The 25,748-nt window shown below is 41.3% G+C and overlaps 1 protein-coding gene across 5 annotated transcripts in view; it reads left to right on the top strand.

The window, feature by feature from the left end:
- chd7 (chromodomain helicase DNA binding protein 7) overlaps positions 1-25,748 on the top strand; it is a 142,086-nt gene that overhangs the window by 50,496 nt on the left and 65,842 nt on the right. For all 5 annotated transcript variants that reach the window (XM_057857362.1, XM_057857359.1, XM_057857358.1 and 2 more), the window contains 3 exons: positions 428-1,948; positions 2,068-2,396; positions 14,323-14,777. In XM_057857362.1, coding sequence (XP_057713345.1) covers positions 526-1,948; positions 2,068-2,396; positions 14,323-14,777 — 2,207 coding nt within the window. In that variant the 5' untranslated portion in view covers positions 428-525. The remainder of the gene's footprint in view (positions 1-427; positions 1,949-2,067; positions 2,397-14,322; positions 14,778-25,748) is intronic.

Genomic DNA, 25,748 nt, shown 5'->3' with positions numbered 1-25,748 from the left:
TCTTGTGACTGCAAGCTAGTGTGTGGTCAAGTTATTGTACGTATTTTTACATCTGATTGATATAATGAGTCATGTGATTATTGTTTCCGTGTCTCATTGGTGAAACTGGTAGAGTCACTGTGGGCATCTCTGGGTATTCTTGAGAAAAGAGGAAAAAGGTAACGGTTGTAGTGGAGTACGAATAGTGTTCTTTTTCATAATCTACTCAAGTAAAAGTACAATATATCGTAAAACCCTGTGGTAAAACTAAACTTATAAGTACATTTTTCTCAAAATTTTACTCAATGTAACGCACCATTACCCATCTCTGAATTTAAGTATTTCATTGAAGCAGTCAACAACCTTGAGTTCTGTGTTTACCTTTACAGCATTACTGTATAGTAGTGCTTGCTCCTAAAATTGTGTTTCCCATTCTATGTCTTTTCAGGAACCAATAAAAATAACCATGGAATAGCAAGGTGGCAGCCAGCAGCATAGGTCTTTCCTGCACAAGACACCTCCCATCTGTGGGCCCCCCACCCAGCCATGGCGGACCCAGGGATGTTGAGTTTATTTGCGGACGATGCAGGGCTGTTCTCAGATGGATTAGATGGTATAGGAGACTGTTTTCCTCAGCAGCCTACTCCAGGCCAATCCAACACTCTACCCAGGCAGACTAATCCCCCTCTCAACCACGAACACCAGGGAAACAGGGGTTACCACCAGGGCATGCTCCTTGGTAGTGGGCCAGCACAACCTAAATTAGGCCAAATCTATGACCACAGCACCTATGCAGGCTATGACCAGGCCGGCGCTCCTGCAGGAAGAATGATGTCTCAGAATGGTCCGAGCCAGGGGCCACCAAATGTCAATGCAACAATGAATGGCATGGCTTCTCATTATCATAATAACCCATCCAACTCAAATAACTCCCATCATGGTTACCAAGGTGATGCTGGGGCTGGAGCAAGTGGAGCTGGTGTTTGGGGCCAACCGCATCAAAGTAGATCACCATATCATCAAGCAGCAGCACAACCAGGGAGTGGACCCAACCAGATGGGAGCTTTCCAAATGTCTCAAGGCAACTACGGTGGGATGCAAGGACAACCCACATCCAACCCAGCTCGAATAAACCAACATTACCCAACACAGAACATGGCTCACACACCTACTCAAGACCCCTCTCACTACATGGGACATGTTGGAATGGTGGGCGGTCAAATGAGACACCCACAGCCACAAAGTCAAGGCTATTCCAATTTGAACCACACAACTACATTTCCACATTCTCCTTCGCGACAACCTCCACACCCTCATCAACATCAGCAAAGCATTGGTGGGTTTGGGGGTGGCCAGTACCCTGGCTATCAAGCCCAGTATGGTGCCATGGGTTCTGGAATTGGCCAGGGTGCCAATGCTACTGTGGGTAGTAATGCCAGCCCAGCTATGGGACCTGTACAGCTTGGCCAAAGGTTTAATCAGGGATCCGGCACAGCTTCTGGGCAATCTGGGCAGCGATACCCCTCTGGACCATCCCACCAGACACATTCTGTCCCAATGCAGCCACAGCCGGCAGGGCAACAAGGCCCGCCTATGCACCCCCTTAGCCACTCCCAGCCTCCAAATCAAGCCCAATCCCACCTTGCTCCCCCAGCTCAGGGATCCTACCCCTCTCCTTCATCAATGTCCCCCATGCGGGTTCTGGGAACCCCAACGCCTCCACCCCAACAGGTCAGGCCCCCCAGTGCAGGACTAGCTGTTCCCACAGAGGTTACTGGATACACAACTCTGCAGCCTACACCTAATTCTATTGCACATCCTCAGAGACCTCCGCAAACATCGTTGTCTGCACCCCACCAACACCAGCAGACCCACAGTGTACCTCCCAATGTAGGGCAGATGTACCCCAACATGGGACCACATCGTGGTCCCCAACTTGGTCCAAATCGCCCCTCACTCCAGCCACAAGGTAAACTAAGGGTCAATTTACCATCTTTCTCCTACACTAAGATTATTTATAATTTGAGTCTGAGAAGATTATTTCTTCCTAATTTGTTGTCCAGTAATGAATACCCTATCTGTTTTCAGGGCCTCATGAGTCACCAGTCAGCAAAGTGGGAGAACAGCATATCCTCCATTCCCAGCAACAAGCCCCTCGAAGCGGCCAGCCCATGCAGCCTTCTGCTGTCGGTTTCCAGGGTCCGTCTGTCAATCAGCATGGAGCCCTTCCCATGAACCATGGTTTAATGCCACCTACCCAAAATATTCAGACGCCGCACACTCACCTGTCCTCCCATCCACTACACAGCACACCCCCTCCCCACAACCAGGCCTCCCACCATTGGGCAGCACCGCCTTCTGCCTCACACCCACTCTCCTCACCCCCGACTACCCCTCAGAAAGTGCCTAATATTCAGGTGAGTCTTAATCAAATGTTTAAATGTGGTTAATATGTATCAACACTGATTTTTTTTGTCTCATATAAGTTTACAATTGCATATAAATATTTGTATGTGGGTAAAGTATTAACGTTGGATTATAACGAAAGTTCAATGTGTTTATGTATACAGTATGTGACATTTGAGAACACAGCAGTACTTGGGGCGCTGTTTTTTGTAATCCTGTGTGTATTTCTTAATATTGGTGAGAGAGTCTGGTATTTTTCTTCTGCTCTAGGCCATGTGTGGTTGTGTTCCCATGTATGTTTGTAGGGATCTTTCTAAACACGTGCACACACATACACAGTCTACCACACATGCATAGAGGCGCCACCAGCATAATCTCTCCTCCCCCGTGCTCCCACTTCACCGCCACCTCTTTAGAGGAAACCTCCCTTCCTGTCTCTGCCTCCTCCCTGTCTCCTCTATTTCCGCTCTCTCGGCAGGTCTCGCTCCCAGTCTTATTTCTTTTCATTATTGTTATGTAGCCAGATGTTCGGGGAGATAGTTTGTGTAAGAGTGAGAGGGCGAGGAAGAAAAGGACCCCATGGTGCCTCTTAAGAGGAAGCGCGTGCAGAAAATAAGTAAGGACCTCTGGAGGTGACATCCAAGCCCTATTCCATTGGAATCTGTGACTAAGGCAGACATCTTAGTGGCAATATGGTTTCTGGTGTAGTTTTTTTTTTTTTTTTTTTTCACCATCGATGCTGCATGCGGTTCCCTCTTCTTCCATTAGATTGTTTAGTTGCTCAAAGCCTCCTTTCTCCATTGACCCATTCACACACAATAGGAGCCCTGTGGTCTCACATACCCAGATCCAATCCCCTTTCCTCTGCAGTCTCATTCACACAGCTTTCCACTCCTCCTTACCATCACCCACCCTACCTCTAGCCTTTGTGACCTGTGATTTGAAGTTGACATTTAAGTCATCACACTCAATTTATCCAGTTCTCCTGACCCAGATGCTTGTTTTGCTGGGTAACATTGGTTCATGCCTGGGCTTACTGCATGTGCTATCCCAAGACTAGCTGCCTGCAGGCCCTGCAGCCTCCAATCAACAGTCACTCAGAAATTCGCATAAACCAACACTGTAGTCTGGAATTAGATGGTGAATGTGCCTGGGGATATAAGATGTATCCTATCTGATGGAATCCTTTAACTGTCTGAATATCAGCCTCACTGTTGTTCGTCACAGCCATTAGTGATTCTTGTGATGCACTTGTTTAAAAAACACGCAACAACATACGTACACATGCATATGCGGATTGACTGGTCAGTCAGTCGTGATTATGGTATGTCTCGTATTCTAAGCTCCATCTGTTCACTAAGCATGGTTATTACACATGCGCTTATACACACACACGTGCACGTGTGCTTTCGTCAGCCGCTCAAGGTCACAGAGCTGCCAGAGCACTGTGGTGTGACCTTTATTGTACATCACACACACATGCACACGCTGTTGCGTGCGGCACTCTAGTTGACATATAACATGCCTATCTCACCCTTCCCCCTCTTATGAATGCTGTCAGCGAGCTGCTATACAATCTAACTTGCCCTGACTGCAGCTTCCAAGAAATGGCTCAGTAATGTTGTCCATATTTTTTTTATATGAATATCGTTGACATACAGTATGTTGGCTAAATAAACCAAATATCTAAATATAAAAATAATCTTTCCAATAATTTGTCAAGCACTTTTTGGTTCATAACTGTGCCATTCACTTTGGTTAACACTAATCGAATTTACCTTTCCATTGTTGATTAGGCAGTTGATAGATGGTATACAACAGGAACGCTATAAAGAGTATTGCAGACACAGAAACGCATACACAGAAAGAAAATGAAAATGTATCCAATACTGATGAAAATATCACCAAGTCCGACAAACATTACATTTGCAAATTCCATAATTTCGTTTGCCAGCCAAAATGTCCGTTTGCTTTTAGAATTAAACTTTAAAGGGAATACTTGGCTAGTGCTCATACTCTTGATTGGCCAAATTATTGATTATTCAGAACTTCAATTCTTGGTCCGTGGGCTTCAATGAGAAAAGGCTGGAGCGGCCTCTGGAAATGAGATCCTTCTCCAGTGGAAAAAGTTAAAGTATCTTGGTATTTTGCTGATTGTTGACATTTGCTGGTGAGATTGATAAGCTGGATGGTGTAGTATCTGCATTGGTCTGTCGTGGGAAGGCCGGAGCTCATCAAATCACTTTCCCGCTATCATTTTGCCCGAAAGAACCAAATCACAGATGCTCTTTGCCTGGTACACCAGACTCACCGCTGTTCCAGCTGTTGAGTCTGGCCACCATTCAGCGGATACAATTTCCAGGCAAGCCACAGCAAACAGACAGCGGAGTGGACCAATCAGCGACGGGCAGACGTGATGTTAGTAAAACGACGAGGGCAGGACGAGGGACTTGCGCGCTGAAGTAAACATACGAGGAGAGCGGAGTTTATTCAACATGGCTAGCGCGAGACAGACTGTTGTCAATGACTCGTGTTGATGTCTTTTTAGTAATTTAAAACTGATTTTACCGTGGATTGGAACATATTCTCGGCTCTCCTGTTCACCATCTGTGTTGTTGTGGAGACGACTTCCGACGCGCAAGAGTGACGTTGCTCGTTAAGAAGACGTCACGCAAATAAACAAATCTGATTTGTCGATTGATTTTGTACCTGCTCGAGAGGCCATTAATGGGCTGGTTCCCAGACTTTTCTCTCAGTGTTTGAAAAATACAGGGAGAACAGTCTGGCCGTGCCAGGCAAAGATACTCTTCCTTCTAAGAAAGTTGGGAAATTCTGTTATCTGGGAGTGGCTCAAAAGAGAGGCAGTTCTTCTCTGCCTCAAGAGGAGCCAGATGAGGTGGTTTGAAGAGCGAAGTCTTGGCTTCCGCAGCTGGAGATGGTGACCACACCAGCTGACCTCGGATGGAGTTGAGGAAGATACTGCCGTGAAGTTGGCCCCCCGTCAGACTCAACTTTATAGAAAAATTATGTCATTCGTTTGTTCAGCACAAACGGAATTTTTTACAGCACAAACGATTGACACAATTTTTAGCTATTTTTAATCAAGTTGGGGGTTGGTTGACCTCAAATTGACCTATAAAAGAATTGTAAATAGCTAAAAAACAATAACACATATGAATGAATGACATAATTTTTCTGTAAATTTGCGTCTGATGGGGGGGCAGCTTCACGGAGGTGAGGAAGATAGGTGGAATCATTTTGAGTTATATAGGGTGGGGCAGAGCAACTTGCTTGCTCAAATTTGGCACCATGAAGCAATGGTTGCTCTAAGGATGGTAGGGATAGACTAATTTGAGAGGGTGGGGCTTAAAGTTTGGTTCTTAACGTGCGTTATATATTTTGCGTTTTTTTTTTCAGAAACCCCAGTGAGCATCATGAAGTGGACGAAGCTTTCGCTGTTGAGGCAATTTTTTCAAGCGAGCAATAAAATCGCGTGGATTAAGTTTCTGCACCATAGCCAATTTGTTGGGATGAAATTTCAATTCTTCATGGAGGATTCATCTCGCAGAATGAGCAGACATCCCAAGAGCAGAATGCGTGTTTGCGGGCAGACCGTCGGGTAGTTCTCAAAACAGATTGTCTCACCTTGTCAATGTTTTGAAGTGGCCTTGCTGTTCGTGGGAAGCCAGGTTTCTTAACATCACCCGGTTCCCTGAAGTTGTTTACCCATGAAACGATCGACTGCTGGCCAGAAACACGACCACGGGTGCAATATTGAAATGTCTACGGAATGTGCGTTCGACAAATGAGCGACCGCTTGAAAAAAATGCCTCAACAGCAAAAGCGTGTTCCAACTTCGTCTACTCCATGATGCTCACTGGGGTTCCTGAAAAATAAACCCAAAATAAAAACGCACGTTAAGAACCAAACTTTAAGCCCCACCCTCTCAAATAAGTCTATCCCTACCATCCTCAGAGCAACCATCGCTTAAGGGCGCCAATTTTAAATAAGTCCTCCGCCCCACCCTTTATTTTTTATGAAAAGCACATTATAAATAGTTGATATAATGCCATCACAACTGAGCTGAAATGCTCGGTGTAAATTCCAGTTAACAGCAAGGCACTATAGTGCCTCATATGCCCAATATGATGATAAGTGCAGCACGCAAACAAACGTTGTGTATATTTGGAAAGGGACGTTCCCCACACAAAGGACTTTTGGTGGCAAATATGATAGCATAATAAGGGATATCATGCTGTTTTGGTGGACGTCCACCTACAAGTCACAGCAGAAGATATCTTGATGAATGTACGTTCTTGAAGTTTGACTAGATTTATCTGGATCCTCTCCTAGGCCTATTTTGCACTGGGAGATAATGCTACCAGATGCTTTACAGCCCTGAAAACTTGACTCCTTGTAATTTTGAGACATATACTCAAATCCCTTCACCATGGTAAATTGATAGTTGAAGGAGGGGGCTGACAATCTCTAAAGGCTGTCCCTCTCTCATGAACCCCGCTGCTTCATCAGTACAATCCTTCCTATTAGAGCAGGGCGGTAAACCGAAAATTTACCGTCACCGAAATTCTTCACGATGACCGACGTAATTTTGACCATGTCGGTAAATTCGGTAATTTAATAAAACAAGAAAATATAGTCTTTTTATCCCGCTTTGACGCTGTGTTGTTCGGCTATGTTCATTCCCCTTTAAGAAAGCAGACAGTGTGCTTACGTATGGAGTCACGTGGTTTTCAGGAAGCCAAACAAACAGAAGCCCGGTGGGCTAACGCTAGCAGCTAACGCCACAAGTAAACTGGATGGAGTCGGGCTTAAGTTAGCTTCGCCAAACTTTCACCCGACATTAAGTAAACTGTTGGTTCCAGACGGACTTTTACCCGCTGTCCTCCCTGGTTCTCACGATATCAGGAGAGGATGCTTTCAGTGCTTTGTTCTGGTAGCCAAACCACAGGCTAACGCTAGCGGCTAACAGCGGCTACAGATGAACGTGAAAGAGTCGGATAGCGGCTCTAACCTTGTCGAAAAGGCTGAAATTAATGAGTAGACTTGGAAGGGACTTCATGTAGCAATCATCATATCGCGTTATTTGGCATCTCTGTGTGATTTCTCTGAAAGGTTTCATGATGGTAAAGCACTCAACATAAAGTACAATCCAATAGTGAAGCCTATATATAATACGACAGTTTAATGGCCACAGCTATTTTTCTGTATGTGTTTGCTTTATTCTGCCATAATAAAACCTAAATGTTTTATTTGCATCAGAGCAATACAGCTTTAATCTTGTTGTGTCTGTGTAGGGGGGTGCATGTATTGAAAAAATGTTTCGAAAAGAAGAAAAAAAAACTGAAACCTTGACGTAAACACTTGTTTTGAATAATTATTTCACAGCAGCCATTACCAATAAGTTGTCTGAAGTGTACTGTTAAAGCTGCAAGTCATTTGGGTTAGAATAACATGTTTGCACAGTCGTCATGTTGATTTTTATAATGTTGTACATTTTTCAAGTCATACAAGCTGTTATAAATTTTCACACTAGAATTCTTATTGTTTACAAGATTTTTTTAAATACTTAATGTTTAGACTGCATTTGCAATTTTTAAATTGGAAGCTGGTTAAATAAATTTAATGAGAAACGGTTGATTTGTATTCCATGCATTGATTCAAATTTTCAAATTATATAACAGTCCGCTTGGGTGAATTTATCGTCATTTATCGTTATCGAGGTAAATCTGCTCAATTTATCGTGATACGTACTTAAGGCCTTATCGCCCAGCCCTACTTCCTATTTTACCTATGTGAGACTTAAAATCTTATGGCCATTTCCGTCAGTTTTTCCGCCAGTTGTACAATATTTATTTAGATTCACTTGTTTTAAAGAACTTTTATATTTAGTCCCAATAATGAGATTGTCACAACCTAATTTGAAAGTGGTTTCTTTTAAATGAGGGATAAGTCCCTTTGAACCCAAATATTTCTCCCCGTCTCTATTTCTGTTTTCCCTTGCTTGTCACTCCCACCCCCCGTTTTGTCTGGGTGGCTCTATTTACGTGTGTCAGCAGGTGTTTGTGTGCAGTGTTTAGCGTGATGTGTGACCTTGCAGTGCTTGGGTGTGATGTGTGTCTGGGCATTAGCATTCGCCTGATGCAAGTGGACTTGGGAGTGATGGCACCTCCCCCTCTCCATGTGAAGCACAACCATTCTGTGCTTGTGTATGTGTCAAGCTACTTTTGTGGCATTTTTCTTGTTAAATTTGCTGATTCTTATAGGCAACTAGGCATATTTAGCCAATGCTCAATTGATTTCATATAGTGTGTATATATACTGTTTAAATACATACATATACTCTGAGGCATAAGCTCTCTTGCAGAAATGACATCCAGATTCGCAAATGCACACACTCTTCCTCGCTGTGACTTTTTGAAGTATGGAGATAATTTATTCGTGTCATGATGCCTGATTTCCCATCTGCTACTGGGACCCTGAGCAGCTGGAGGAAGCGAGAAAGGAGGAGGGAACGTTGCAAGAGAGGGGAGGGGTGGATAGGCAGCTGGAGTGGGTCTCAACAGCTGGTAACCAGTTTCCTTTCACAGAAAGCATATATTGGAAAAATAAGGTCATAGTGTAGGGAAAAGGAAAGAGGATTGAAAATGCAGGGGTACAAAAAGGAAAAATGAGGTGTCAGCCATTTGCTTCCTAAGGTTAGAATGTTGGTGTTGAAGAGCAGGAGGAAATTATAGCCCCTGGGAGTAAGCAGCGCCCATGTGATTCCATGTGTGACTGGATAGACAGATCACCTGTTCTCGATACCGGCTATTTCAGCACCACCAGGGCTCCAGATTAATATTTTTTACTAGGACCACAGTGGCTCCAGGGGCGCAAGCAGAAGATTCAGGTGTGCATACTGTAAATCGACATGCAAAGTTTTCCTTTAATTTCCACTGTTTAACCGATATGTTCATAATAAATTCATAAAACGACAAAACTTATCAATCTATATTTTATTCTCTATCAGTTTTGACATCAACCTGTATACTGCTTAGAAATTAGGTTAACATGGGAATTTTGTTCGATTTCTGTTGCTGTCACCTGGCACTACAACAAATCAGCAACGGATTTATTGATCGACGTAACACAGCGAGGACACTGGCCAACCCGGAAATTGACATCCACACGTCGCACTTTGTCAACATGTTGAAGCGTATCATTTTAGCAGTGTGCGACCAGCACATACTTTATGATACTTCTCGGCATGATTTTGTAGACATAGTGTAAATAAAAAAGCAGCAGTATCAGTTGTTGGCGCTCAGAAAAGACCGGAAATTTTAAAAGTCCCTCCAAATTCATAGCTAATAAGAGACAAGTAATGACGCACAGGCAGAGGGCAGTGTGTGTGTCTCTTGCCGCTGCAGTCGCATCGGGCCCCGTGTGTTGGCTTTCAGCTCAGTAGCGATGACTTTTGCATTTCGCCATCACTCATTGCGTCCCGTGTATCGAACCCCTGATTTGGACTCATTTCCCTCGTCGGCCTCCTTTTTAAAATGTGCCGGCGGGTTTGTTGGAAAGAAAGTAGTTAATTACTGTCCTTTTCACCATTGTTCAAGTGCTGTCAAATTTTTCCGCTACCCCAATTATAACCCACTCCACATATCGCCCACCTCCACCTTCTTTTTCTTCTCTTGTATTTTCCCTTGGCAAACCAGCTCGTTACATTGCCGCCAACTAGAGGATTTAACTGCGAAGGAGTTTGTCAGCAGCAGCAACAACAACAACAACAAAAAACACGTTACTGCTCACGCAAGATGAAAAAAATACTCGTACTGTCTCTAATTTTAGTCGCCTAATGCGACCATTTGGCCGCAGTCTGGAGCCTTGACCACTCTTCAGGAACTATACTTGAGTGCCAGTCATCTATCATACAAATAGTCTTGGTTATATACAGTACAGGCATAAATCTGTCAACACAAACCTGTTCATAGCACAACTTTTAGGAGAGCATAAAATGCAATTATTTCTGGGTCTGAAACGAGCACTTATTTCATTACTTGCTATGTACAGTGCCTTGCAAATGTATTCGGCCCCCTTGAATCTTGCAACCTTTCGCCACATTTCAGGCTTCAAACATAAAGATATGAAATTTAATTTTTTTGTCAAGAATCAACAACAAGTGGGATACAATCGTGAAGTGGAACAAAATTTATTGGATAATTTAAACTTTTTTAACAAATAAAAAACTGAAAAGTGGGGCGTGCAATATTATTCGGCCCCTTTACTTTCAGTGCAGCAAACTCACTCCAGAAGTTCAGTAAGGATCTCTGAATGATCCAATGTTGTCCTAAATGACCGATGATGATAAATATAATCCACCTGTGTGTAATCAAGTCTCCGTATAAATGCACCTGCTCTGTGATAGTCTCAGGGTTCTGTTTAAAGTGCAGAGAGCATTATGAAAACCAAGGAACACACCAGGCAGGTCCGAGATACTGTTGTGGAGAAGTTTAAAGCCGGATTTGGATACAAAAAGATTTCCCAAGCTTTAAACATCTCAAGGAGCACTGTGCAAGCCATCATATTGAAATGGAAGGAGCATCAGATCACTGCAAATCTACCAAGACCCGGCCGTCCTTCCAAACTTTCTTCTCAAACATGGAGAAAACTGATCAGAGATGCAGCCAAGAGGCCCATGATCACTCTGGATGAACTGCAGAGATCTACAGCTGAGGTGGGAGAGTCTGTCCATAGGACAACAATCAGTCGTACACTGCACAAATCTGGCCTTTATGGAAGAGTGGCAAGAAGAAAGCCATTTCTCAAAGATATCCATAAAAAGTCTTGTTTAAAGTTTGCCACAAGCCAACTGGGAGACACACCAAACATTTGGAAGAGGGTGCTCTGGTCAGATGAAACCAAAATTGAACTTTTTGGCCACAATGCAAAACGATATGTTTGGCATAAAAGCAACACAGCTCATCACCCTGAACACACCATCCCCACTGTCAAACATGGTGGTGGCAGCATCATGGTTTGGGCCTGCTTTTCTTCAGCAGGGACAGGGAAGATGGTTAAAATTGACGGGAAGATGGATGCAGCCAAATACAGGAACATTCTGGAAGAAAACCTGTTGGTATCTGAGACTGGGACAGAGATTTATCTTCCAACAGGACAATGATCCAAAACATAAAGCCAAATCTACAATGGAATGGTTAAAAAATAAACGTATCCAGGTGTTAGAATGGCCAAGTCAAAGTCCAGACCTGAATCCAATCGAGAATCTGTGGAAAGAGCTGAAGACTGCTGTTCACAAACACTCTCCATCCAACCTCACTGAGCTCGAGCTGTTTTGCAAGGAAGAATGGGCAAGAATGTCAGTCTCTCGATGTGCAAAACTGACAGAAACATACCCCAAGCGACTTGCAGCTGTAATTGGAGCAAAAGGTGGCGCTACAAAGTATTAACGCAAGGGGGCCGAATAATATTGCACGCCCCACTTTTCAGTTTTTATTTGTTAAAAAAGTTTAAATTATCCAATAAATTTTGTTCCACTTCACGATTGTGTCCCACTTGTTGTTGATTCTTGACAACAAATTAAAATTTTATATCTTTATGTTTGAAACCTGAAATGTGGCGAAAGGTTGCAAGGTTCAAGGGGGCCGAATACTTTTGCAAGGCACTGTAAGTCTTGACCGTGAGCAATCTGGCCCCTGTGTGCGTTGAGGTACCACATGGTTAAAGGTTTGTGATTTAATTTTTCCTTCGTATTTTAAAATACTCCAGTATTGGAGACAGCTTCACCGCTGTCTTAGGGCACACTAACAAACTCTACTAAAACATTTCCGAGTCTCGTAAGGCTAGCTCGAATAACGCCCGTCTGTGCAATCCACAACAGGTGGACCACCAATGGTCACCGAATTTAAGCATATTGCGACATTTGAAGTGTCCAATGAGTCAATGTACGAGCAGCTCGTCACAGTTCGTAGATGTCAGGCGAGCTAGCATAAAATGTTGGGTGCAGTCTGAGTTGGCGGCAAGCGAACTTTTCTCATCAAAAGAGCCAGATATTGCTCGCGCGCCATACGTTCCCGACCCCTGCTTTATACAATTTTGAAAAGCCCTTTAAATGGTGCCACATTTGTAAGAAACCAGCATTATTGGCATGAGCAGTAAAGCTGAGTGTACTGTATGTGTATGCCAAATTTTATACTAGTATACTGTAAGTTAGGGGTGCTCATTATGTCGATCGCAATGCTAGTGTGGCTAGGTGGCGGCATATATATATTTAAAAAAACAATAATAATAATTTAAAGGTGGATCGTAGGAGGTTTTCTCCTGAAAAGTAGATCTTGGAGCAGAAAACAATGAGCACCTATGCTGTAGGTGAATCCCATATCTTTTTCCCTGTTTTTTTTTTTTTTTTTTTGCCAATGCCTAATTTTCTGTTGCTATTGACTGTTATTTGATTATTGAATTTCAGTGAAACAATACATATTGACAAATTAACACAAAATTAATTTAACTGGTAGCCTCAGTAGTGGAAGAACCATACAAAGCCACTACTGCCTCTTACTCTTACTCAGACTGTCACCAGCCTGTAGGATCGTATACCATATTTCAACTAGCCTTTATCGCAAGCCAGACTATCTTGTTGTGTATTCCCTTAGGCACGTCCATACGGATCCCACAAGTGTTTAATACAGTTGAGCTCAGGACCACTGACTGACTATCATGTTACCTTCACTCCCAAATTCAGGAGTAGTCTCTGATGAGCACAGTGTTTTTCTGAGTCTTTCCCATATTTTGACCCAATGATCTAATTGCTAAAGTGAGAATGGACTCATCACTGACCATACCACTCTCATGCTCAGGTTCCAATGCATGTGTTACAGATAGGCCTGCACGATATATCGTTTGAACATTGCTATTGCGATGTGCACACATGCGATAGTCCCATCACAGGACGTGCAATTTATTTTTTTAACACACAAACTTATGCTTCAAGAAAAGCAGCAAGGTTTCTTTATTGTCGTTGTTATGCTATGCTTTTACATGTTATAGTATGCTTTTACATGGCCTCCTGGATCCCTTTTATATACAGCAATTTTATCGTTCACAGATGAACACCCTTTCATCTGCCGGAATTAAATGGTATTATATGAATAAGATGTGGTCATGATGGGTCACCAAAGAGAGCCATTCAAGTTGTCTTATGAAAATACTCATTGCTTTAATCTTGCAATACATATCGCAAACCCCGCAAAGTAGCAATGTACGTTTTTTTCCAATATCGTTCAGCACTAGTTAGACACTTTGACAGTCCTTTGAGACTGACTACGGTGAGCTGAGTGCAGTATGTTCTAGTTTGTCTGGGCAGAAAGATGTTGGCTGTATTGTCCTGCAAAATCCATAGAATGCATCCTGAATGCTGACAGGGTAAGGACATGGCTCCTTCCAGGCATGTCTTTCATGTCTGTTTTATGGACCTTGGCTCTCAGTTTGGAGATAAAGGATACCAAATAATGCCAGGTACCAGTCTGTCACTCACTAGAAGTACCATAAACTCAAAAAAAAAAAAAAAAGATTCCAAATGGCAGAAGCAAATTTAGGGCTGTGCATTGGCAGGAGAAAATTTGAAGAACTTCATTTTTCATTTGAACTTGTCCCTCAAAACATCAAATTAGTATGACAAGACTTGACGAATAGAGCATTTTTACCACAAATAAGTACCTACTTCGGTAAACAGACACAATTTGTTACAGTCTCAATTATTGGGTGACTGAGTGTTCCAATATTGCAATTTTTTTTATTTGCCTTGCGTTCTCTTAAAGTTATATGCTTTGAATTTGTCACTTTTTTTTCCTGAATTGTGTTTGTTGTCTTTGTTGGACTTCTCAAGATTAACTGCAATCTTTCTCCTTGGTTCTTCAGCATTCCCCAATGGACCCATCTGCCGATGCCTCAATGATGGTTCCTGATAGACCGACTAGTAGCACTGATGATGTTAGTCAGGCTGTCTGCACCGGGCAGCCCGGTGATCAGGAGATTAAGCCAAAAAAGAAGAAGAAGAAGAAAACAAAAGTAGAAGATGGAGTAGATGAAGGAAAGAAAAGCATGACAAAAGGAGGGGAAGATGTCATGTCAGAATTTACTTCAACAGGGTGTGAGCAGGGTGTTGGCATGGGAATTGGAGATGGAAGCTCCCTACCTGTTGAGAAGAAAAAACGGAAAAAGAAACCAAAGGATAAGGCAGAGGGGACTGAGGCCAAAGAGCCTAAGACCCCCAAGACGCCGAAAACACCCAAGACCCCCAAAACTCCCAAAGAACCGAAGGAGAAGAAAGTCAAGAATTCCACGCCCAAGGCCAAGATGCCCAAAAAGTCCAGGTAATATGACATCATCACTGGCCTACAGTATTTGTAAACATGTAAGCGCAAACACAGCAAAATTTGCTTCTATATACAGGGGTCGGACAAAATAATGAAAACACCTAACATTTTGGCATCATAATCATTGAACATAATTGTTAAAGAATGGCATGAGAAACATTCTAACGAAGTTGAGCATCTCGTACTACCGGCACAATCCTCAACATTATTGCGCATTTATTGTCAGTTTTAGAGATTAACATGTCGTTTTCCACCGCCACCGTTATTAAAAAAAAGTTTGAGGGTATTCTAACTGAAGAATGGCTTAACATTCCTTTGGAAACGATTCACAAGTGATGATGTCATCAAAACGCTGCGAGAAGTAACAGGCTTGCTGACGCCATCTCGCTAACACTACTGGCTCACAGGCAACATGCTCGCGGTTTGAAAGTGTTTTCTAAACCACGGAAATGTTGGCTCTCTAAAAATTTCCAAACCAAACTCCCACTGGAGTTCCACTGGCAGTGCTTCATTAGCGCTAATAATAGAATTTTCTTTTTCTTTAAAAAAAAAAGAAAGAAAAAAAAAAAACGATACGATAAGAAAAAATGGGTACACATACTTTTACATTTTTGTGCATGTGTGGTCACCACTTTTGTGCCCCTAGGGCCATGCATGAATACTACATCGTTTTTACGCGGAATTGCGACATCGTTCAAATGGAGACTGATCCATATAAATGCACACGTGAAGTTTGTCGTACTCTCTGAGCATCACCATGTGTACTGCCCCTGAAAGTTGCCCTGCGTTTTACCTGGTAATTCCTTATGCTGAAGTCTGATCAGGAGTTTTACTGTCAAAATTTATTATTGTGAGATTTTGTATGTTATTCTCAATTCAATGCAGTGGATTTGAATGGCCAGTTCAGAATTTCTTTGGCATGAATTCAAATGCATAAATGGATGGGAAATCCATAGATGACTACATGACATTTTTTCATGAAGGCTTGATAAAGGAATTAACTACGGGCAGAACATTACAAGGAGGTTAAACCCCCCCCCGTCGATCATAGTGTTGTATTGTTAAGATACCTGTAAATTTGACTTCCTGACTGATCTTTGCCCATATTAATTATGATCCTTGTCCATATTAATTAGTATTTCTATTCACATGTAAAGTTAATTTTCTAGAGATGTAAAACATTGAAAAAGGGGAGATGAACATATTTGCATTAGTCAGAGGTGATTTCATTGTGAAGTTGGAAACTTGATCGGACAGAGGAATGTGTCAGGAGTCAGGACAGCCCCCCTTTTTCTCCTCCTTTCTCAGCCTTCATCTCACCCCCTTTCCTCCTTTCTCGATCCTTGCGGGCGCTTTTATCCAGAGGAAGAGGGAGGGCCCAAATTGCCAGCAAGGGTCAGTGCTCGGGGAGGTGGGCTTATGCTTTTGGATGCATTGGTCACTGGTAAAGAAAGGGGGAAGGGGCGTAAGGGTGGGGTAGGTTGTTAGCGAGGCAATGAGGGGGCAGGCGTTTTTGTATGTGTATTGGGGGAGGGTTTTTTTCTCTTTGTAGCAGAAAATGGCGTCTAATGATAATGAAGCCCATGCTGCTGACCACTCTACAGCCATAGTGGGCAGAGGAAATGTGGGGGTTGGGGGAGTGTGAGCAACTGAGTGTGTATGCGTGTGTGTTGGTAAACTAGCTGTTATCTGTTTTCAGGCTTTCCTCCATCTTGAGTGGCGGCCTGCAGCTCCCAGGTTAATTTAGCATAATAATGGTTGGCGGCTATTCACTGCTACTCTAAAATGGTGGACCAACAATATCCAACCATCATCCCCTTATTCTTTTTCAACTCACTCCCACTGCCATCTCTCTTTTCTCCTCAAATTGCCATCTTTCCATTTTAGTATTTTTTTTTTTTCTAATCACAAAATTTCATTATTTAATTTGGAGTTCACAGTTTTGTACATCATCGTTGGGGGAATAAAAACAAAAATACATTTATTAACAACGATATGGACCCAATTTTATATCTGGAAGCAGTTACCGGTAATGTTATATCCTGATAGTGACAGGTTCTGATATAGCTTAAAGGTGCATAATGTAGGATTAGCACTTCAACTATTCATGAAGTGGGCATAATATAGCAATAGACATTAAACAAACATGTTAAAAAAATAAATAAAAGTAAAACGGTTCTCAATGGTTAAGCAGAGATTTTCCCATTTTAAAAGAATATTTGCCCGTCGCAAATTTTTTTTGCTTCCGTGTTCATCATCATCGGTTTCCAGTTTTCGTCCGGGTTGCCACAGCTCTGTAAACTAAGACTGCGCCAACAATGACATACAGTCTGTATTATGTCTACCACTTAAGCAAAAAAACGTTACGAATCTCAAAGGATTCTAGACGACGAGAAGCAAAATAAGGATATGCATTTATTTGGCGAGCTTGTGCTACGTTATTTAGTCTGTGGATCCCTTGACCTGGGCAAAGATGGTCCTTACCCGTATATATATTTAGTCGGTAATCGAAATTAAAATGGATGGAGCAATTAAATGGTCTTTGAGGATGCTTCGAATGCATGACCAAATTATGTATTTCTTTGCCAGTGTGCTCATACATTGAGAAAAGAAGCCCTCCCTCACTTGGGTCATGGTGACATAAACTAACTTGGACCTCGTATAGCGGCTCTTTTAATCATCATAACTAAATGTTGGCATTATTACATTGGAATATTCTTGCATGAAAATTAAAAATATGATACACCTTCTGCAAAGGACTCGCCACTTGCCACTTAAAGTTCGCTTCCTGCAGATTCTCCAATGTGAAGCGCTATTCTGGTAACCAAAAGGGGAGGAAAGTTTGTGCTAGTCAACATTTTGATTGTTGCAGTACCATTTTTGGCCACCAATCCAACATTGTGCACCTTTAAGAATGCTTCTTTTTCTTTAAAAATATTCAGGCCTCGACGTTAGAAAAATCCAGAAGAGCCATAGACAACTCCTTATATTTCTGGGAGGGCAATTTTTTTTCCTTGAGCTAACTTTTATTTAGCTACTGGAGACACAACAGACAACAATGTAAAATCCTTAACAAAAAAAAAAAAACATTGCAAAGTTTTTCATGTGTGTATGATATCCTTTAGTCAGCTAAAATATTTGACACTATAGTATTTTTCGGATTATAAAGTGCACCGGAATATAAATTGCACAATCAATTAACGACTTCGTTTTCATACTAATTGTGAAGGGCACATGATTAAGAGGTGCATTAGTGCACCAATGTACTGCCGTTGTCATTTTTTGTTATCTTTTGTCATTGAAATTAAAAAGTCTTAAATAAACTAATCTTGATAAACTGTCTTTAAAAGCATTAAATTTAATCTGTAAAATCTTCAATTTCATACATTTTAATTTGTGCTGCGTTGTGTAAAATTGTGTCAGGAATGTCCACGCAGCAAAGCAAAACCTATTTCTAAAGATCTCAACCTGATTTTTTTTTTAAATTGAAATTAGGAACCATTTAGCGAGGAAGAATTATAGGGATCTGTTTTATACATGCACATGAAGCTGCCACCATGAAATTTGCCCCGGAATTGGCATTAAAATATGTTCCAAAGGTCTTTAAAAGTATTACATTTCACTTGTTGAAATCTATGAAGCCTGTAGGCGGATGATGTAAAAAGGAAAAGGACCTCTGTGAAGTTAGCCCCCCATAAAACGCAAATTTATATAAAAATGATGTCAATCGCTTGTGCTTGTGGGCGCTGTAAAAAGTTTCGTTTGTGCTGCATTCATTTGTTAGATATTTACAATTCTTTTATTTGTCAATCTGATGTCAATCAGCCCTCCATTTTGATTAAAAGTAGTGTCAATTGTTTGTGCTGTAAACATTTTTTTGTATGTGTTGCAACAATTTTGTAGATATTCTACTTTTAATTTTGAGTGATGACGTCACTCGCAGCCTCCCATTTACTACAAAATTGACCCGAAGTTGTGTTATTCGTTTCGGCTCCATTTGTGCTAATATAAGCTGCCACGGTTTTGCAGTCATTACAAAAAAAAACACAGGAGAGTTTGTGTTGGTGACGTTATCACTACAACATTAAAAAAAGTGTATTATCAATGAAATAGCATTTGTTTGTGATGGTGACTCCATCAGTAAAAGATAAAATGTGTAATATCTATAAAACCGTAGCAGCACAAACTAAATGTTTTTAACAGGACAAACAAAAGGTAACATTTCTAGGTTGAGTAGGAGTGAAGGGGAAGGGGGAGTAGTTGAATTCTTGATGACAAAAAACAAATATTTTTTTTATACAGTGGTACCTTGACATACGATCGCTTCGACACACGATCTTTTTGACATCTGACGTAAAATTTGACTCGCCATTTGTTTCTACATCCGACGACATGCTCAAAATACGATGATTTATGACAGCGCTGCAAGACGGGCACACGGCGGATTTTCTTGTGAGAGAAATCAACATTGGTTCCAAGAATTTTAGTGCAGGTGCTGAAAAAAGCAGAAAGATCAGGCTTACCATTGAAATGAAGATGGAAGTGATAGAAGAATATTGGCGTGTGTCCACGTCCATGAACTGGCTCGACAATACGGCCGTAGAATGTCTACAATCTCGACGGTCCTCTTTCGACCTCCATTCGCCAGTCTTTATAAGTTAAGGTGATAAGACGAACGTACAAACGAACGGCACCACTTCGGGTCCATTTTGCAATAAATGGGGGGGCTACGAGTGACGTCATCACTACAAATTAGAAACAGAATATCTACAAAACAGTTGCAGCACAAACATTTTTACAGCACAAACCAGTACAACCAACTGACACCATTTTTAGCCATTTTTATTCAAAATGGGTGGCTAGTTGACCTCAGATTGACTTATAAAAGAACTGTAAATATCTCTAAAATGATTGCAGCACAAACAAATCTTTTTACAGCACAAACGTTGCACGAACGCTTGACATAATTTTTATAAAAATTTGCATCTGATGGGGGGGCCAACTTCACTGAGCTGTAAATAGGTCATTGCAAAGTAAGGGGCCGTTTACATGGTGACTCTCCGAGAATACGAAAAATTTCAATTTTGCATTTATATGGGCCCGTCTCCTTTCGAACAATGTCACAATTCCACATGAAAACGATGTAGTATTCATGCCAGGCCATAGGAGGCAGTGCAGATTTGCAAGGCGATGCACTTTGCAGTTTGACCCCACCAAAGTTCCTCAGCCCGGGAAAAAAATATGCCCGCCCACTCGAAGCGATGGCATTTTTCTTTTGTTCAAAAAGGCACAAAATGGAAACATTCAACATATTTAATTTAAAAATATTATTTAAACGATAAATTAAAGCCGACATTCCGCCATATTTGCTGTTTTTAATGTTTAGTAACACCACTGCGCACACCCAATGTGACGTGTACGAGTGCTGACGTTATCGGCGCGGTATTGCGCCGCGGGAGCCTTTGATATGCATGCAGAGCTAGCCCCCCTCAATCCCCCGCAGTCGAATTCTTCCACTTTGGAGGCAGGATTCAGAATTTTTCGTCTTCGCCGACACCATTTGCACGCGAGGCCACTCCGCAACACTGTCATTGCGTCTTCGTGTCGCAGAGTCGCCATGTTAACTGCCCCTAAGAGCATCATTGCAGTTGAATTTACTGCCATTGTTTATACAAGGTTCGGGTCATGTCCAAGGGTTAGGTCGTCTAACACAAAACTCTTAAGTCATTCTCTTGAAACATGAGCACACTGCGCAGACTGAAACTTCATTTACAACTTGACACAACAGTCCCCTTTTTAGCATGTCCTAAATCAAGATCAAAGTGTGGGTGCCTATACCCTCTTGTTGCGAACGGAGAGAATCAGGTGGTTTACTTTGTCGAGTCAGCTCAATTCTCTCCTTTGACCTTCTCGCTCCGTCCTGTTCACGCGCACCGCCTCACTGTCTACTTGTCTCAGGAAGTACATCTATAAATAACCCAGCTTTTAGCCACCACACCCTTCCCTGTGTGTGTGCTGGCGACTTTGTTTGCAGTACACACACTCAGACACACATTCTGGCACCTTGCTGTACGTGCGTGTGTATGTACGTTTAGGTGTGTGTGCACATCAGTTGGCGCATGCATGGAAAGTGCGTCGTTAACACTGTTCATGTTTTTTTATTGGTTTGAGGGTTTGAGAGACGTATATTCTATATACTGTACATCAAGATAGTATGTACATGTATCAACAATTTGGCTTTTTTAATCAGCAGGTTTGGAGGTGTTTGAAGTGCAGCATTGACATTTTTCCCTCATCAGTTCCACCCCAGATTTTACTGACATTTGGTATCTTCTTAATTCCCCTGCTCTCATGTGAAAGGAAAATTTCAGCTTCATGCACACTGCACTCCTTAGATGGGCAGTATTTGTGAATGCCGTAAGACCACGGCTGACCATGTGGATTAAATAGACAGTGTGTTGGAAGGACTATTTGCACCTTTTTTAGAGGTTTAGAGTTGACACTGTTAATGCTTTGTCACTAAGGCTACATCTAGACTAGGATGGATAAGTGCTTAAACGTTTAATTATTTAGCCAATACCCCATGTCGTTCACACTAATCTACCTCTCCTCCAGAATTTTTTTTACACAGGATAGGTAGCAGTCTAATTTTAGAGTTTCCGGACACGCTGTCTAGTGATTTGCTGCAAACAAAGCGTTAACAGAAAGGAAGTGACGTCATGAAATGCACCACGCAGTGACACAGTGTTATTGAATGCTGTATGTGAATGTACTTTTACAATATTATGCAGGGAAATGTTTCAATGAATGTGCTTTACTACAGGAATGACCATTTTTTAATATCCATATTAGCTCTGCCAAAACTTGGTCTTTTGTGGAAGGGAAGACATTGTGGATGTGCTCGAAAAAGCAGCAAAATTTAATTTCTTTCTTTTTTTTTTTTTATCGAATACTCGAGTTAATCGATTAATCGTTGCAGCACTAATTCGAAACCAGAGCATTCGCTGTCATTCTGTCTGATTTTCGGGGCATTTACAGGTCATTTCCTGTTGAGTTTGAGTCACTGCCTATTCATTTGGGTGATCCCCAGGTCACTTCCTGTTCTGTAACTCCAAATAAACAGGAAGTGACCCATAAAATACCCCAAAATAAACAAGAAGTAACTGAAAATCAACAGGCAAATGACCTTAAATGGCCCAAAATTACCTCACTGCCTGGCATTGGCTGCCACTGACAGCCATAGACGTTCAATCCATTTGAAGTGGGAGGGATGGCAGCGAATGAATGAATGTTCATTCGCTGCCACCCTCCCACTTCAAATGGATTGAACGTCTACTTGTGATAAACTCATTCAAATTCACAACAGAAGCTTGCTTTTCTGTTTATTAGTTGTTTTTAGAATATCTTAGAAGGATTTCCTGACCAATGTATCGATTATCGTTGTATGGTCAGATCGTCGTTATCGTGAGCTTTGTATCGCGTATCGTATCGTATCGTTAGGTAACGAGAGGTTCCCACTCCTGAATTTATATCTGTTCTGATAACATGAAGAATACGAACAAGCAATGAATATATGCTTTATTAGTGTTTCTAACATTTGGCTGCACTGCATTGTTTTTTTTTTTTTTTTTTTTTTTTTTTAAACTTGAAGAGTGGAGCGGACCAGCGTCCTTTGATGATAAATGAAGTGCAGGCAACCATTAAAAATGAACGTATTGTTGTGAACTAAAAGATTGCTGAAAAGTGATAAAACATTAAGGCTATTATTTTCTTGTGGATCTTATTTTGTTGGTTATCTTTGAAGGTGGGATTCAAGGTGAGTGAGTGCGTAACACACCCTCCTCACAGTTACTTGATCAAGGGTTCAATCCAGGGCTTCGGCATGTTTTCCCCGTGAACGAGTTTTCTTTGGGTACTCTGGTTTCCTCCTACAACCCAAAAACATGTTTGGTTGTCTGACTGAACCTTCCAAATTGTCCCTAGGTATGTGCGTGACTGGTTGTATGACTCCTTGTGACCTGCGATTGGCTGGCAACCAATTCAGGGTGTAAACCGCCTACTCACCATAGTTAGTTGGGAGAGGCTCCAGTGCCGCTCGCGACCCTCGTGAGGATAATTGGCACAGATGACGGATGAATGAATCTTTGAAGGTGGACTGAGACAACAGAAAGTAATATTTAGCTGAAAATTATTTTTTCTCTGAATAAAAAACACATTGGAAATGTTGTTGCCACTGCTACACATATCAAGATGTTGTATCATGATTGACCGCAATTACTCCCTATGTACTTGTACAAGATGTGCTTGTATGATAGCACACTTTAGAATTTTGGAAAAATATTTTGCAGCCTAGTATTTCGAGTGTTTAACAGTGCACTCAAACTTTGAGGAATCTTGACAATGTAGCAACGCAGTAGTGCCTGTTAGCGGAATTCTCTAATGAACATGGAATTAGCACTTCAAACACCTCTAAAATCCTACAGAAAACAAATTATTACTGAAGTACATATCCTATTTTGCTGACCTCACTACTCTTGTGACATAAATGTAAGATTTGCACCATTGAAGTGGGGTTTTTTGGGGCAAAAATGACGGCGTTCAATGGCATCAAGGTAATTTTGGTTGATAATCAGATTTTTTGCCTGTAGTATCTCATAAGGGTGAAACAACAGATAGTAATATCGATTGTATTAAGCACAACTGAATCAAAATTGAACAAAACACACAATGTCAGAGCAGTTTCGTCTTTTAGAAATGCCAATTTGATAAAGAATGCCTTTCATTCAAATGCCTGAAATATTTCTGCGGGGACATCGTCAAAACATCAAAACTGATTTGTATTTTTTATTGCTTTTGACAAATTTAACTGATTTTGTTAAATGTGGACGAATCGTATTAAATCAGGTAGTTGAATAGAATTGTGGCACATATATATTGTCCAAAAAGGATCATATCGTAATAAATTTGGTGATTTGCACCTTTTTTTATATTTGGATATTTTTTACTGATCTCTATCAGCCAAACAGAACAGGCCCCATGAATATCAGTTAAATCCATGGGTAAGAGATGTGTTTAGAACTATTACTCATTAGTAGGGGTGTTAAAAAAAAAAATTCTGAGATATATTGCGATATTACATCATGCAATTCTCGTATCGATTCAAAATCTGTCTGTATTAATCCTAACGTGTGCTTTTGGTGGAAATAAACAATTCAGTAGCTGCACTTCTACTGCAGTCCACTAGTTAGCTTTGCCTTTCAGTCTGCTGAAATAACAACATTAGACTAATCGGAGTAGAGATTTGTGTACGTTGGCCGCCATTAGTGGGTTGTTTACACATCTATAGCAGCCCAGCAGCAGTCAATATGAATAGCAACATTAGCTGCTGTTGGGGGTGCTCAGGGCGGCACACCTCAGCAATGGCAGACATGGTACTTCAAAGCAGGGAGTATTTAGAATCCTGCATTTAAGTAGGTTTGGACTAAAGCAGGTTTGCAGTAAAAGAGAAAATGTTATAATGAAAGCCCTATGTTCAAACATAAAACAAAAACATTTTTTACGTGAGTGCTGGATAAGGTTTCAGGAATAAATTGATATAAATTTACAGGTATTCCCCCATATTACAAGTTCGGTTCCTACTAAGGGTGTAATGGTACATGTATTTGTATTGAACCGTTTCGGTACGTGGTGCTCGGTTCGGAACGGAGGCGTACCGAACGAGTTTCTGACGTAATGTAACCCTTACTTTTCGAGGCTGTGAGTCGATCGGGTTACAGTTTCTTTGCGTAGATTATATTTACTCAGTCTACTATAATGAGGGCCAACACGGTAGGACAGTATAACCCAGAAACGTCAAATGCGCGACAACGTGGCCTCCACGAGAACGCAGTAAAACGCGGGCGTTACAGTCAATCAGCCAATGCACACCAGTCGCAGTGCAGCCGCGTGTTAGACGCGTCCCAGAAGCGGCTCAATACGACACACGCTAAAAGAACGGCAGAGTTTATTATTTGACACGAGACACGACCCTCCTGCGTCAATACTTCTACCGGTAGCTAGGATCGGGCAGACCGGGAGTCGATCGTTTAAAAATACGGTGGATTCGGTCGATTTTCAAACTAATATGCAATCGTAACCTACTTTTTGAGTCCATCAGCTCTCTTGAGTGGTAGATCGGGGAACAGCTGACTTGTCTTTGTTGATTTACTGCTGTCTTGTCTGCTATAATAATAATAACCAACACGGCCCCGTGTTCAATACAAAACCCTGCTACCAATACAAAACAAGTACGAACTAATATTCACATCTGAACTAAAGTTATACAACATAAAATATACAATATAAATGAATACTACATCACATTTGTAAAATATAAACACATAATAAAATAAATAATAGCCCATTTAAATAAAATAAATTGAAATGCGGTAAAACACCTGTAATTAAATCATAAGAATAATACACAGATCCTGCTTACACAATTAAATTTATTTTTCTGTGTGGCGCTTTAACTTGAGAAAATCCACCAATAAAGCTTTTGAAAACTGTTCATAAGAAGAAAAAATCATTGAGGCATTTCATTTGTAAAATACATGTAGAAATCTGTGTCATTGGGATTGCTTTTCTCTTTAGCACAGGACTTTTTTTCTTTCTTTCAGAAATTGTTGTTGGATTATCTTTAAATACCCGCTACTTTTTGAGCAGAATTCTAGCTTTGTATAGGCTAATGTTACTATTGTTGAAAGCACAAAGGTGTGTAATAAACAACTAGCATTTTATTATTTTGCATTTTGTTTTCTTACTGTACCGAAAACGAACGAACCGTGACCTCAAAACCGAGGTGCGTACCGAACCGAGATTTTTGTGTACCGTTACACCACTAGTTCCTACACAGGCGGACATAACCCAAATTTCTGCTCTTGTGTTTATATTTAAAAAAAAAGGGAAAAAATCTACTAGAATGCCACA

The sequence above is a fragment of the Corythoichthys intestinalis genome, chromosome 14 (genome assembly GCF_030265065.1).
Source record: "Corythoichthys intestinalis isolate RoL2023-P3 chromosome 14, ASM3026506v1, whole genome shotgun sequence".
In the NCBI taxonomy this organism is placed as follows: domain Eukaryota; kingdom Metazoa; phylum Chordata; class Actinopteri; order Syngnathiformes; family Syngnathidae; genus Corythoichthys; species Corythoichthys intestinalis.
This window is presented reverse-complemented; position numbering and strand designations above follow the sequence as displayed.